Source organism: Pongo abelii, chromosome 13 (assembly GCF_028885655.2).
Source record: "Pongo abelii isolate AG06213 chromosome 13, NHGRI_mPonAbe1-v2.0_pri, whole genome shotgun sequence".
NCBI classification, from domain to species: Eukaryota; Metazoa; Chordata; class Mammalia; order Primates; family Hominidae; genus Pongo; species Pongo abelii.
The window spans coordinates 116,410,666-116,426,548 of NC_071998.2; the positions used below are offsets into that span (position 1 = coordinate 116,410,666).

At 44.6% G+C, this 15,883-nt stretch overlaps 1 protein-coding gene across 3 annotated transcripts in view; it reads right to left on the reverse strand.

Annotated features, from left to right (window-relative positions):
* The window catches only part of SCAI (suppressor of cancer cell invasion), a 188,277-nt gene that overhangs the window by 172,017 nt on the left and 377 nt on the right, over positions 1-15,883 (reverse strand). For all 3 annotated transcript variants that reach the window (XR_008509997.2, XM_024252813.3, XM_009244859.4), the window contains exon 2: positions 15,321-15,365. Coding sequence is in view for 2 of the 3 variants with exons in the window: in XM_024252813.3 (XP_024108581.1) it covers positions 15,321-15,365 (45 nt within the window). In the remaining variant the exon portion in view is untranslated. The remainder of the gene's footprint in view (positions 1-15,320; positions 15,366-15,883) is intronic.

A 15,883-nucleotide genomic window follows, 5' to 3' on the forward strand; every position in this document is an offset into this window, starting at 1 on the left:
CAACCTTCCACCCTTCTCCTGGTACCTCAAAAGCCTATTAGAGTCTCACATAACTCTAAGGAGGGGTGGATCTCTATTATTAATCACTGAGATTGTATTTCTAACCAGTTTGGTAGAATTCAGGGGGAGAAGGTCCCAGGGCAGAATTTTTTTTTTTGAGAGACAGGTTCTCATTATGTTTCCCAGGCTAGTCTGAGCTCAAACCATCCTCTCACCTCAGAATCCCAAAGTGCTGGGGTTACAGGTACGAGCCATCACAGCTGGCCCCCAAGGCAGAATTTGATTTCATTTAAAGGAATTAAAATATTGTTAATACTTTTTGCCTACCTGATTTCATGAGGTAAGATTCATATGTGCTATACAGTCAATTAATGTACTAACCTATGGATATCTTTTGCAAATAAGTAATATTGGTGGTTTCAAAGAAAGTTCCAAATAAGCTGCTCTATTTAAGATTTTTCCAGCCGAACAAGGTGGCACACGCCTGTAATCCCAGTACTTTGGGAGGCCGAGGTGGGTGGATCAACTGAGGTCAGGAGTTTGAGACCAGCCTGGCCAACATGGCGAAACCCTGTCTCTATTAAAAATACAAAAATTAGCCAGATATGGTGGTGCGTTCCTGTAGTCCCAGCTACTCGGGAGACTGAGACGGGGAACTGCTTGAACCCAGGAGGTGGAGGTCTCAGTGAGCTGAGATCACAACACTGCACTCCAGTCTGGCCAACAGAGTGAGACTGCATCTCAAAAAAAAAAAAATTCTAGGCCAGGTGCAGTGGCTCACACCTATAATTCCAGAACTTTGGGAGGCTGGGGCAGGAGTATTGCTTGAGGCCAGAAATTTGCAACCAGCCTGGGTAACAAAGTGAGACACCCATCCCTACAAACAATTTTTAAAAATAAAAAACCTGCTGGGCACAGTGGCACATGTTACCAGCTACTCAGGAGGTTGAGGTGGGAGGACTGCTTGAGCTCAGGTGTCCAAGGTGCTGTAAGCTGTGACTGTGGCACTGCCCTCCAGCCTGGGCAACAGAGCAAGACCCCTTCTCTAAAATATATACGGGTAATTTCGCCAGGTGCCGTGGCTCACACCTGTAATCCCAGCACTTTGTGGAGCTGAGGCAGGTGGATCACCTTAGGTCAGGAGTTCGAGACCAGCCTGGCCAATATGGTGAAACCCCGTCTCTATTAAAAATACAAAAATGGCCGGGCGCTGTGGCTCACGCCTGTAATCCCAGCACTTTGGGAGTCCGAGGCGGGTAGATCACGAGGTCAGGAGATTGCGACCATCCTGGCTAACACGGTGAGAAGCCGTCTCTACTAAAAATACAAAAAATTAGCCGGGTGTGGTGGTGTGCACCTGTGGTCCCAGCTGCTTGGGAGGCTAAGGCAGGAGAATAGCATGAACTCAGGAGGCAGAGCTTGCAGTGAGCCGAGATCGTGCCACTGCACTCCAGCCTGGGCGACAGAGCAAAACTCCGTCACAAAAAAAAAAATAGAATTCAGGCCGGGCACAGTGGCTCACGCCTGTAATCCCAACACTTTGGGAGTCTGAGGCAGGTCTATCACCTGAGGTCAGGAGTTCACGACCAGCCTGGCCAACATGGAGAAACCCCATCCTTACTAAAAATATAAAAATTTGCTGGGTGTGGTGGTGCACAACTTTAACCCCAGCTACTTGGGAGACTGAGGCAGGAGAATCGCTTGAATCAAGGAGGCGGAGACTTCAGTGCGCCGAGATCACGCCATTGCACTCCAGCCTGAGCAACAAGAGCAAAACTCCCTCTCATATATAAATAAATAAAATTCAAAAAATTGTTTCAGTCAGTAAGGGAAATGTCTCTTTCTGGAAGTATTCCAGCTAATAATGAAGAGGGAATGAGCCAGGCACAATGGCACTCACGCCTGTAATCCTAGCACTTTGAGAGGCTGAGGCAAGCCAATTACTTGAGGTCAGGAGTTCCAGACCAGCCTGGTTAACATGGTGAAACCCCGTCTCTACTAAAAATACAAAAGTTAGCCAGGAGTGGTGGTGCACACCTGTAATCCTAACTACTCAGTTGGCTGAGGCAGGAGAATCGCTTGAACCCAGGGGACGGAGGTTGCAGTGAGCCGAGATCACGCAGACTCCAACTTAAAAAAAATAAAAAGAAGGAATGAAAGAATTAGAATTTCTTTTTTTTTTTCGAGACAGAGCCTCACTCTGTCACCCAGGCTGGAGTGCAGTGGCATGATCTCGGCTCACTGCAACCTCCACCTCCCGAGTTCAAGTGATTCTCCTGTATCAGCCTGCCAAGTAGATGGGATTACAGGCATGTGCCACCACACCTAGCTGATTTTTGTATTTTCAGTAGAGATGGGGTTTCACCATGTTGGCCAGGCTGGTCTTGAACTCTTGTCCTCAGGTGATCCACCAGCCTCAGCCTCCCAAAGTGCTGGGATTACAGGTGTGAGCCACCGCGCATGGGCAAAACAATTAGAATTTCAACATTTGCAACCCTAATGAATTCATAAATCTAGATACCGATTACTATGGGTTCCTAACATAAAAAAGAGAAGCTTTAATGAAAGTTCACATCACTTCTATGAAGCACTTTTTCTTTTCTTTTTTCTTTTTGAGATAGAGTCTTGCTCTGTTGCCCAGGGTGGAGTGCCATGATGCTATCTCGGCTCACTGCAACCTCCACCTCCTGGGTTCAAGCGATTCTCCTGCCTCAGCCGCCCGAGTAGCTGGGATTATAGGCGCCCGCCACCACGCCCAGCTAATTTTTGTATTTTTAGTAGAGACGGGGTTTCACCATGTTGGCCAGGCTGGTTTCGAACTCCTGACCTCAGGTGATCCGCCCGCCTCGGCCTTCCAAAGTGCTGGAATTACAAGCATGAGCCACCATGTCCAGCCAAAGCATTCTTAAAACAAAAAAACAAATTAACTCTATCAATTTACAAGACACAAATGGAACAGAGAAGCATGCTAAGTGATACCATGGGGTCATAAAGTCAGCAAAATTCAGACTGTGGAAAAACTGGTCAGTGGTTGCCAATTGGTCAGGGGGGACAGAAGGGAATTTTGGGGAGTGATGGAACTGTTCTGTATCATGATTATAGTTGTGATTACACAACTACGTTTGTCAAAATTCAAAGAACTAAAACAGGTGAATTTCACCCTATGTAAATTATATACCAACTTTTTTAAAAATTAAAAATTCAGACTGAAAACCTCTTTTTTTTTTTTCTTTGAGACAGAGTCTGGCTCTGTTGCCAGGCTGGAGTGCAGTGGCACAATCTCAGTTCACTGCAACCTCTACCTCCCGGGTTGGAGCGATTCCCCTGACTCAGCCTCCTGGGTAGCTAGGACTACAGCTGCACACCACCAATCCCGGCTAATTTTTTTTTTTTTTTTTTTTTTGTATTTTAGTAAAGACATGACCTCATGATCTGCCCACCTCAGCCTCCCAAAGTACTGGGATTACAGGTGTGACCCACTGCTCCCAGACAAGACTGGAAAACTCTTAATAATGAACATGCTTTCTTCAAAAAATAAATAGCACAGGAAAAAATGAGTGGAAAAGCTATAGACTAAAAAAGACTTCAAGAGCTACTCAACTAATTACAAGTTATGAACCTTACCTGGATCTTGGTTTGAACAGTTTTTTTTTTTTTTTTAGAGACAGAGGTCTCATTATATTGTGCAGGCTGGGCATTAACTCACTCCTGGGCTCAAGTGATCCTCCTACCTCGGCCTCCCAAATACCTGGGACTGGGACTACAGGTGCAAGCCCACCACACCCAGCTAACAGATATTTTTTTTTTAAATTATTAGTACTGGGCGCGGTGGCTCACGCCTGTAATCCAAACACTTTGGGAGGCCGAGGTGGGTGGATCACGTAAGGTCAGGAGTTCAAGACTAGCCTGGCCAACATGGTGAAACCCCATCTCTACAAAAATACAAAAAAAATTAGCCAGGCATGATGGGAGATACCCATAATCCCAGCTACTTGGGAAGCTGAGGAGGGAGAATCGCTCGAACCCAGGAGGCAGAGGTTGCAGTGAGCCGAGATTGTGCCATTGCACTCCAGCCTGGGCAACAGAGCAAGACTCCGTCTCAAAAAAAAAAAAAAAAAGGAAAGAAATAAAAATAAACATATATACATACATAAAACATAGTAGAAGAGCCTGAGGCTAGGCTTGTTAATCTCCCTCTGGCAACTCCTAGCACTCTACCCTCCAGGAAGCCCTTGAATGAGTCCCACGGGACCTATGAGCTCCTTTTGAACGCCCTTGAAAATCACTGCTTAACTCTTCTAGGTTTCATTCTTGAGTAAAATATTACCGTGAAAATGCTGCATACATTGACCATGCTATCTTGGCCCTGCAGAGTCTGCTTTCACAGAATTGAATTTTGGCTTTATGCCCTAGGTTTTCACTGACACATGCTACAAGAAACGGCTTTACCAAAACCACTGCATTTGCTGTAGGGACGTTGCTGAGGCAAACCTACCACAAGCTCTGTAATTCTAGAATAGTCCTGTGTTTCAGTGTAGATTAGAAAAATGTTCTAGTTTTCCACGAAACTACCTTCAGAACCTGTTTCTCAGCAAAGAGTACAGAGATCTAAACTCCTAGAGATAAACACTACCTGACGGCTACCTGCAGAAACACCCTGCAGTGGACAGATTAACACTGCAGAGAAAGAGATAACACCCAAAAGACAGAAAGCAGTTTGGTCTATTTTCATACTGTGTTACTGTACGTTCTATTTCTTTGCATTTCACTCAACATGCTTTCGCTAGGTTATCCCATTCATTTTCTTTTCTTTTTTCCTTTTTTTTTTTTTTTTTGAGACAGCGTCATACTCTGTCACCCAGGCTAGGGTGCAGTGGCACAATCTTGGCTCACTGCAACCCCCACCTCCTGGGTTTAAGCAATTCTCCTGCCTCAGCCTCCTGAGTAGCTGGGATTACAGGCGCATACCACCACGCCCGGCTAGGTTTTGTATTTCTAGTACAGAAAGGGTTTCATCATGTTAGCCAGGCTGGTCTCAAACTCCTGACCTCGTGATCCACCCACCTCAGCCATCCAAAATGCTGGGATTACAGGTGTGAGCCACCGCATCCGGCCATTCCATTCATTTGCGTGACTTGGATCACCAAGTGTTTGCTGAATGCTTTAAAATCTATACCTGAAGCCCTTATCTTGCTTCTCTGCAAAACACCCATATTTTTAACCACCTGGTTAAAGACAGTTCATTGAAGCACCTTATGCTCCATATAGCCAAAATAAACTCATGTTCTTACCATCCCAAACTTGCTCTTGCTCCTGTGTCTGCTGTCTCAATTAAAAACATTCACAGGCCGGTGCGGTGGCTCACGCCTGTAATCCCAGCACTCTGGGAGGCCAAGGCGGGCGGATCACGAGGACAGGAGTTTAAGACCAGCCTGACCAACGTGGTGAAACCACCCCATCTCTACTAAAAATACAAATTAGTTGGGCATGGTGGCACGTGCCTGTAATCCCAGCTACTCAGGAGGCTGAGACAGGAGAATCACTTGAACTCGGGAGGCAGAGGTTGCAGTAAGCCAAGATCGCACCACTGCACTCCAGCCTGGGCAACAGAGTGGGACTCCATCTCACAAATAAATAAATAAATAAATAAATAAATAAAAGCATTCCCATCCAACCTATTATTCAAGCTGCAAGCATCTCAAGATACTGTGGAGTAAAGTAAAAGGCAAGCCATATATGGGAGAAAATATAAGCAAAACATATACCTAATAACGAATTTGTGGCCAGACACAGTGGCTCACGCCTGTAATCCTGGCACTTTGGGAGGCCGCTGTGGGCAGATCACTTGAGGTCAGGAGTTCGAGACCAGCCTAGGCAACATGGCGAAACCCCAGCTCTACTAAAAATACAAAAATTCACCGGGTGTGGTAGCAGGCGCCTTAATCGCAGCTACTACAGAGGCTGAGGCAGCAGAATCACTTGAACCTGGGAGACGGAGGGTACAGTGAAACGAGATCACACCACTGCACTCCAGCCTGGGTAATAAAGTGAGACTTTGTCTCAAAAACAAAAAAAATTTTTCGCTTTTTAAAATTTTGTTTTTAGAATACATAAAGAACTCTTACAACTGTGTAAGAAGACAACTGACAAAAAGTGAGCAAAAGATTCGGACACTTTACTAAGTTATATGAATGGCAAATTAGCACATGAAGATACTCAACATTATCAGTCACCAGGGAAAGGTAAATGAAAACCACAATGACACATACCACTATACACCCACAGAATGGCAACAATGATGGTGGTTTTAAGGGTATACATGTATTTCAAAATTTATCAAATTGTACACTTCAAATATGTACAGCTCACTGTATGCCAATTGTACCTCTACAGACCTGTTAAAAAAAAAAAAAAAAAAAAAAGAATCACAAGACCAAGTATTGGTGAGGACATTTGGAAGGGCTAGGATTCAAACTCTAATGCAAGATTTCTCAGCCTCAGCACTAATGAGCTGGGGAATTCTTAGATTAGGATGCTGTCCCATGCATTTTAGGATGTGTAGCAGCATATCTGGCCTCTACCCACTAGGTGCTCCAAGTTGTAACAACCCAAAATGTCTCCAGACATTGTCAAATGTCCCTCAGGAGGCAAAATCCCCCTTAGTTGAGAACCACCCCTTAGTCTGACACCACAGCCCAAGCTCTTAAAAACATCTTTCTTTCCACTTCTGACACTATCTTGGTTCAGGTCCTGAATTTAGTTCACCCAAGACCTCATTATTAGTCAGTCTACATCTAGGCTGTCATCTCGTCATTTCAATAGTCACACTACCACCACATTAACCTTCTAAACCTTCAGAACTTAGATAAATGACTGCAGAAACTGCCCTCACTACCAGTATGCAGAATTCCTATAAACCCTTTGTATATACTGTGTAAACCTTTGTATATACACAAAGTCATTACACTGTCTCATATTTCAGTGTCTGTCTCCCCATTAATACATGAGATTTTCCCCAGCAACGGCCACCTCACTCATATCTATATCCCTAGAACCCAGAACTAGAAAGCATTCAAATGTTTCTTAAACAAATTACATACAACAACAAAATACCCGGATCCCTTTGCTTTAAATATGTAACAACAACAACAAAAGCCCCCAAATCATACAGTAAAGCTTTCATCAATGTGAATCCTATCCAAACAAATGGATCTTGTTCCCAATAGGACCAGAAAGGATTCTCTAGCTCATAACCCAAACATCATTAACAGACATATTGGACTCTTCAGAATTTTCCAAAAGCACATAGAGACCAAGTTTCCTTATCTTTTTTTTTTTTTTTTTTTTTGTTGTTGTTGAGATGGAGTTTCGCTCTTGTTGCCCAGGCTAGAGTGCAATGGCACGACCTCGGCTCACTGCAACCTCCGCCTCCCGGGTTCAAGCGATTCTCCTGCCTCAGCCTCCTGAGTAGCTGGGATTACAGGCATGTGCCACCACGCCAGGCTAATTTTGTATTTTTAGTAGAGACGGGGTTTCTCCATGTTGGTCAGGCTGGTCTCGAACTCCCAGCCTTAGGTGATTCGCCCGCCTCAGCCTCCCAAAGTGCTGGGATTACAGGCATGAGCCACCGCGCCTGGCCAAAGTTTCCTAATCTTAAAACTCCTTTCAGTTCAGTGCAGTTTTTCAGGGGCATTAAATAGTATCACATTATTTTGGACGACCAAACCCATCCCACACTAACTCCTCTTGCCACCAATTCATTTATTGGTTCACTAGTTTTACTGAGCTCCCCCTCAGTACCTTATAAGGGTACAAAGATGAACTATGATAAGGAAATAAAAGTTTTAAGGGGAAAAAGATACAAAGAAATAATAACAGTGCATGAGGTTCTTATCTCAAACTGTCTTTGTTTTTCTTAAACTGTCTTACAGTTTGGTCTGCACTAGAAATGTTCTCAAAAGATAACTCAGCCACTAACTAACACCTATCAAAAAGAATTATTTAGCATCAATATCCTAAAATAAAAATCATAATTTTAGGCCAGGCATGATGGCTCACGCCTGTAATCCCAGTACTTTGGGAGGCCAAGGCAGGCGGATCAATTGAGGCCAGGAGTTCGAGATCAGCCTAGCCACCATGGGGAAACCCTGCCTCTACTAAAAATAGAAAAAATTAGCTGGGCATGGTGGTGCACCCCTGTAATTTCAGGTATTCAGGAGGCAGAGGCACAAGAACCACTTGAACCCAGGAGGCAGAGGTTGCCGTGAACCGAGATAGCACGACTGCACTCCAGTCTCGGAAACAGAGCGAGACTCCATCTCAAAAATAAATAAAAATTTTAAAAATCCTACTTCTGGGCTGGGCATGGCGGCTCATGCCTGTAATCCCAGCACTTTGGGAGGCCGAGGCGGGCGGATCACCTGAGGTCAGGAGTTCAAGACCAGCCTGACCAACATGGAGAAATCCCATCTCTACTAAAAATACAAAATTAGCTGGGCATGGTGGCGCATGTCTGTAATCCCAGCTACTCAGGAGGCTGAGGCAGGAGAATCACTTGAACCCAGGAGGCAGAGGCTGCGGTGAGCCGAGATCACACCATTGCACTCCAGCCTGGACAACAAGCAAAACTCCATCTCAAACAACAAAAAAAACACAAAAAAATCATAATTCTGTCAACTGTTTTCTAAAATGTACTACATATGTAATATAACTGTCAACAACTCTACATAGCAGACCCTTTCAATCAGTTACTCAAGGCTACATTCAACAATTAACTTACTTTTTTTTTTTTTTGAGACAGGTTTTCACTGTTGCCCAGGCTGGAGTGCAGTGGTGCAATCATGGCTCACTGCAGCCTCCACCTCCCAGTCTCAGCTGATCCTCCCACCTCAGCCTCCCAAGTAGCTGGGACTACAGGTGTGTACCACCACATCTGGTTAATTTTTGTGTTTTTGGTAGAGATGAGGTTTCACCATGTTGCCCAGGCTGGTCTTGAACTCCTGGGCTCACACCATTCATCTGCCTCAATTAATTCATCTTGAAGTGTTTACCAGGAATTTTTATCATTTGATATTCAGAATTTCTATAGCCACAGTATAAAACTGATACTAATACCTTTCTTTTTTTTTTTTTTTTTTTTGAGATGGAGTCTCGCTCTGTCACCCAGGCTGGAGTGCAATGGCGTGGTCTCAGTTCACTGCAACCTCCGCCTCCCAGGTTGAAGCGATTCTCCTGCCCCAGCCTCCTGAGTAGCTAGGATTACAGGCGCCTGCCACCACACCCGGCTAATTTTTGTACTTTTAGTAGAGACAGGGTTTCGCTATGTTGGCCAGACTGGTCTCAAACTCCTGACCTCGTGATCTGCCAGCCTCGGCCTCCTGAAGTGCTGGGATTACAGGTGTGAGCCAGCATGCCCAGCAACTAATACCCCTTTTTTTTTTTTTTTTTTTGAGACGAAGTCTTGCTCTGTCACCCAGGCTAGAGTGCAGCAATCTCGGCTCACTGCAACCTTCTCCCAGGTTCAAGTGATTCTCCTGCCTCAGCCTCGCAAGTAACTGGGATTACAGGCATGCGCCACCGTGCCCGGCTAATTTTTGTATTTTTTAGAGATGGGGTTTCACCATCTTGGTCAGGCTAGTCTTTAACTCCTGACCTCATGATCCACCCACCTCGGCCTCCCAAAGTGCTGGGATGACAGGTGTGAGCCACCGTGCCCGGCCTAACACCTATTTTTTTAAATATCTGGCTACAACCATTACATCCTTATTCTATAATTCATCTTTGGGGTCTTAACTGTACATTTTGTTTTCTAGTTTTAGAGCAACCCCCGCACTGTTTTCTGAGGAAAATCTTGGTCCTGCCCATAGGACCTTTAAATATGTGTGCTGGTTGTCCATTCAGGTCAAAATTCCGACATGATCAGGATCTAACCTAAATCAGGCATGCAGAATATATAGCCTCATGATTCTGGACTGAGAAAATAAACTTAAACTCATTGCAACCTGATGCTTACTTAAATTCCTGGAGAATTACTAAAGGATTTGTTCACTCAAAAATTCAATAAACTGTTCTCTACATGCCAGATGCTATTCTAGCTGCTGGGTATAAACAGTGAACAAAACACACATAGTCCCCACAGTGTACGCATCTCTCTTTACCTCTGAATCAAGCCAAACCATCAGAGAGCCATATACCAAAAAAAACCACATTGCTTTGGCCCTGTGGAGACTGTTCACTGGCAATAACTCACTTGGATTGAGAAGTATAAGAAGCAATCTTTATTTATTTATTTATTTAAGACGGAGTCTCACTCTGTTGCCCAGGCTGGAGTGCAGTGGTGCATCTCAGCCCACCGCAACCTCCACCTCCCAGGTTCAAGAGATTCTCTGGCCTCAGCCTCCTGAGTACCTGGGATTACAGGCACGCGCCACCATACCTGGCTAATTTATTGTATTTTTAGTAGAGATGGGGTTTCGTCATGTTGGCCAGGCTGGTCTCAAACTCCTGACCTCAGGTGATCCACCCGCCTCGGCCTCCCAAAGTGCTAGGATTACAGATGTGAGCCACCACGCCTGGCCAAGAAGCAATCTTTAAAAACTCACAACACATGTTTGATTTTAGAGATACCATGAATCTGAAAATTGAACTTTATTTTCTTCTTCATATTACTCCAGAAAACTCAGAGCCAAACACCAAAGCAACCATTAGCAATGATGCAGGACTTTCCGGTCTATGCACTAATTCTGCCACTGGCTTTATCTGCTTCTTTCATTTCTTCTTGGCCTTTATTTTTAATCTTCTCATTTTGAAAAGAAGTGGGAAATAAAAGATATTTGATGGGTGTTTTTTTAACCTAAAATTTATTGTGTTTATGTGCCAGGCACTATCCTAGGCACCTTACAACCTTAGGGAAGTCGAACTATTATTTCTTTTTTTTTTTTTTGAGACAGAGTTTTGCTGTTGTTGCCCAGGCTGGAGTGCAATGGCACAATCTCGGCTCACCGCAACCTCCACCTCCTGGGTTCAAGCGATTCTCCTGCCTCAGCCTCCCGAGGAGCTGGGATTACAGACATGCACTACCACGCCCAGCCAATTTTTTTTTTTTGAGGCGGAGTCTTGCTGTCACCCAGGCTGGAGTGCAGTAGTATGATCTCAGCTCACTGCAAGCTTTGCCTCCCGGGTTCATGTCATTCTCCTGCCTCAGCCTTCTGAGTAGCTGGGACTACAGGCACCCGCCACCAGGCCCAGCTAATTTTTTTTGTTTTTAGTAGAGACGTGGTTTCACTGTGTTAGCCACGATGGTCTCGATCTCCTGAACTTGTGATCTGCCCACCTTGGCCTCCCAAAGTGCTGGGATTACAGGAGTGGGCCACTGTGCCCGGCCCAATTTTGTATTTTTAATAGAAATGGGGTTTCTCCATGTTGGTCAGGCTGGTCTCAAACTCCCGACCTCAGGTGATCCGCCCACCTCGGCCTCCCAAAGTGCTGGGATTACAGGCGTGAGCCACCACGCTGGAAGAACTATTATTTCTACTATATAGATGAGGAAACTGAGACAGAGACAGGCTTATTAACTTGCACATGATCTCGCAAACTACATTTGACAGAGCTGAATTCAAATTCAGCCCAGACCATTTCATGTAAGTATATGTACAGGCCATGATGGGACCCAATAAGGTGGAGCAGATGGAGGGTGGGGGGAAGCCCTCACTGAGCAAAGCCTTAAAGGAGGGGGCTTGTCAAGGAGCAAGGAGAAAGTACTCCAGAGAGAAAAAGAAATCACATACAAAAACCCAAAGCAGACCAGGTGCTGTGGCTGACGCCTATAATTCCAACACTTTGAGAGTCTGAGGAAGGCGGATCGCATAAGCCCAGGAGTTCACCACCAGCCTGAGCAACGTGGTAAAACCCCATCTCTACAAAAAATGCAAAAATTAGCTGGGCATAGTGATGCACATCTGTAGTCCCAGCTACTTGGGAGGCTGAGGTGGGAAAATCACCTGGGCCCGAGAAGTCAAGGCTCCAGTGAGCCATTGTCACACCACTGCACTCCAGCCTGGACTGGAGTGAGACCCTGTCTTTAAAAAACGACAACAACAACAACAACAACAACCCTGAAAACAAAAAACCAAAGCAAAGAGGGAACATAAGTTCTGGGAATGGCAAATGGAGCATGGAGTCACATTCAGCAATTAATTCATCTTGAAGGTTCACCAGAAAGTTAAATCATTTAAAAGTAGACATTTAATAGTTCCATCATTGAAAATCGATATGGCCAAAGTATTAACCGTGGCTGGGAAAGTATGAAGAAGTAAAATAAAGGCAATTTTTTTTATATGATTAGGCTAAAAGTCTGAATGATGTTCAATAAGCAATGAGGAAGCACAGAGGGATCCTAAGCATGAGAATTACAAGATCGATTTGCACAGTAAAGGGAGGGAACTACAGATTCAAGATAGGGAAACCAGTCACAAGGCTACTGAAGAGTCTGGCAGTGGGGTAATGAGAGTTAAATGAGAGCTATCCAAAAGAAATACAATGCAAACAAATACAATGCAAGTTAAATGTATGCGGCTTTTAATTTTCTAGTAGCCATATTAGAAAAAATAAAAAGAAAGGCTGGGTATGGTGGCTCATGCCTGTAATCCTAGCACTTTGGGAGGCCAAGGCTGGAGCATCACTTGAGCATAGGAGACCAGCCTGAGCAACACAGTGAGACCCTGTCTCTTAAAAAAAATAAATAATTACCCTGGCATGGTGGTGCACATCTGTAGTCCCAGGTACTTGGGAGGCTGAGGTGGAAGGATTACCAGGTCGAGGCTGCAGTGAGCTGTGATTGTGCCACTTCACTTCAGCCTTGACAACAGAGCCAAGCCCTGTCTCAGAAGAAAAATAAAAAGGAAAAAGAAGTAAGTGAAGGCCAGGCCCGGTGGCTCACACCTGTAATCCCAGCACTTTGGGAGGCCTAGTCAGGCAGCGCACTTGAGGCCAGGAGTTTGAGACCAGCCTGGCCAACATGTTGAAACCCCGTCTCTACTAAAAATACAAAAATTAGCCGGGTATGGTGGCAGGCACCTGCAGTCCCAGCTAATCGGGAGGCTGAGGAAAGAGAATTGCTTGAACCCAGGAGGCAGAGATTGCAGTGAGCCAAGATCACATCACTGCACTCCAGTATGGGCAACAAAGTAAGACTTTGTCTCAGGAAAAAGTAAGTGAAAATAATTTGAGTAATAATTTTATTTACAGCCAGGCATGGCAGCTCACACTTGTAATCACAGCACTTTAGTAGGCCAAGGTGGTTGGATCATTTGAGCCCAGGAGTTTGAGACCAGCCTGGGCAACATGGCCAAACCTTGTCTCTACAAAAAAAAATAAAAAGAGCTGGGTGAGGTGTCAGGCGCCTGTAGTCCCAGCTACTCCAAAGGCTGAGTTGGCTGGGTGGCTTGAGCCCAGGAGGTGGAGGTTGCAGTACGCTGAGATTGCATCACTTCACTCCAGCCTGGGTGACAGAGCCAGACCCTGTCTCAAAAAAAAAAAAAAAAAAGTATTTAATCCAATATACCTAAAATATTATCTCACTATGTCATCAATATAAAAAGTTACTGAGAAATTTTATTTATTCAAGTTTTGTACTAACTTGAAATCTAGCGTGTATTTTATACTTATCTCATTTCAGACCCTAAATTCTCATTGGAAATATTTTATATATATTTAGATTTCATAAAATGACGGATGAAAAATACAGACTCGCATACCCAAGTTGTTCAAAACATACTTGAACGTTTTCCAATAGGTGATCAAGTAGCAGTTTGTCAAGTTAATTTAATTACAATTAAATAAAATTAAAAATTTAGTTCCTCAGTCATGCTAGATGCATTTTGAGTGCTCACCCTGCATATGGTTACTGGATTGGACAGTACAGGCCTAAAGTGTGACAAAGAAACTCTGTTAGCACTTCCACCATCAGCATTTCGTGTCTATTTACTATTGAGGTTTTCTGTGTATTAACATCAATAACTTGCCAGATATTAACTATGAAAGTAGTCCTGCTGGTCACATAACTACAGTAGCTTACTTTCTCTAGGTCAATGCCAACATCTGTGAAAAAGGAATCATCTAATGACTACACAGAATTGCTATGTAGTACCTTTCACATGGAATGCAGTCAAAAATGTTTATGTGATAAATATATCTTCATCTTCATTACTCAAGAACTAATTCACTTTATTTGTGGACTACTTAAACTCTTTGTTTCTATTTTCCAAAGGTTCAACCATTCGAGTTAACTACACAGTGTCCAACGACAAAAGATAAAGCAATAAGAAAACCTACTTTCAATTGTATATTTATTAGCAGCATTAAGGTATAACAGTTAAGAGCTTAAGCTCTGGAGTCAGACTGTCTGGATTCAAATCCTGGTTTTATCTTTTACTAGATGCATGATTTTGGGTAAATATTTGGCATCTCTGTGTCGCAGTTCCCTCTTCTGTAAAATAGTGACAACACTACATATTCTCTTAGGGTGCTTTGAGGATTATAGGAGAAGATACATATAGAGCATTCGTACACAGTACTTGGCACATAGTAGATGCTCAATAAAATTAGTTTATTTTTTGAGGCAGGGTCTTGCTGTGTTCCCCACACTGGAGTGCAGTGGCATGATCACGGCTCACTGCATCACTGCAGCCTTGACTTCCTGGGCTCAAGCAATCCTCCCACCTCAGCCTCTTGAGAAGCTGGGACTACAGGTCCACAACACCCACTCAGCTAGTTGGTTTTTTTTTTTTAATTTTTTGTTTTTGTGGGTACATAGTAGGTGTATATATTTATGGGACCAGCTAGTTTTTCAATTTTTTGTAGAGACGGAGTCTTGCTCTGTTGCCCAGACTGGTCTTGAACTCCCAGGCCCAAATGATCCTCCTGCCTCAGCCTCCCAAAGTGCTGGGATTGAAGGCATGAGCCACCCCAGCCAAGATGAGCTTTTTAAACAGAGATGCTGGAGAAAATGAAATTATGGCTAAGGTTAAAAAAAAAAACAAAAAAAACTAGCTGAGATCCTTACACAACATCAAAAAGTAAAAAAGTAGGATTTCTCAAGATTTCCCACATTATCTTAGATACCAAAAAAAAAAAAAAGAAATCGACTGTAGAGGTAGTAATTTGAAGTCCTCAAAAGAAAAATCATGCATGTGGTTATATTCTTTTAAAAGGGGGATAAATAAGAAACTTCATCTACTGACAGTGTACAAGTATGCAGTACGGCACAGGTGCAGCCAAGCAAAAAGAAAAACATGAAGCAAAATAGGAAGGCACTACCTTACCTGCTTCTCCGTTTTCGAGGCGGTTTCTCCACTGTGCCAGTCAGTCTGCAGACCAAACAAATAACACGGTAACTAAAAGTAACATACAAGAAAACATCTCCTGGCGCTACCGTGCCAGTCAAGAACAGACCACCCTCTGGGTCCACAGGCTCGCCAAGCCCAGATCTGACCTTACAAACGCCTCATGCCCTGTTTCCCCTATTTACCAAGACCTAGCACTCCTGGGACTCACCGTTCCCCCAATTCCCCCTGAGCTCAAACCTTCCTGGTCCCTCACCCCATCCTCAACCCCTGCTCGTCACAGCCCAGCTCCCCCAAAATCACCCACCTCCACCTACTCATTGTCTGCCTCGTCACCCCCGCAAGCCCCCCTAGCCTCCCCTTTCCTGTGCCCATCCGCTCCCGACCGTGCACTGCCCCCTCCACGCCCCGCCTCTCCGGGCCCGGCGACCCCCGCATTCCACGGCCCCTCCAGAGGTGCGCGCGCCTTGCCCCTCCCGGCCCTGCGCCGCCAGCCTCACCCCTCGGCGCCCCTTCCCTCACACGCCCCTCTCACCTGGCCT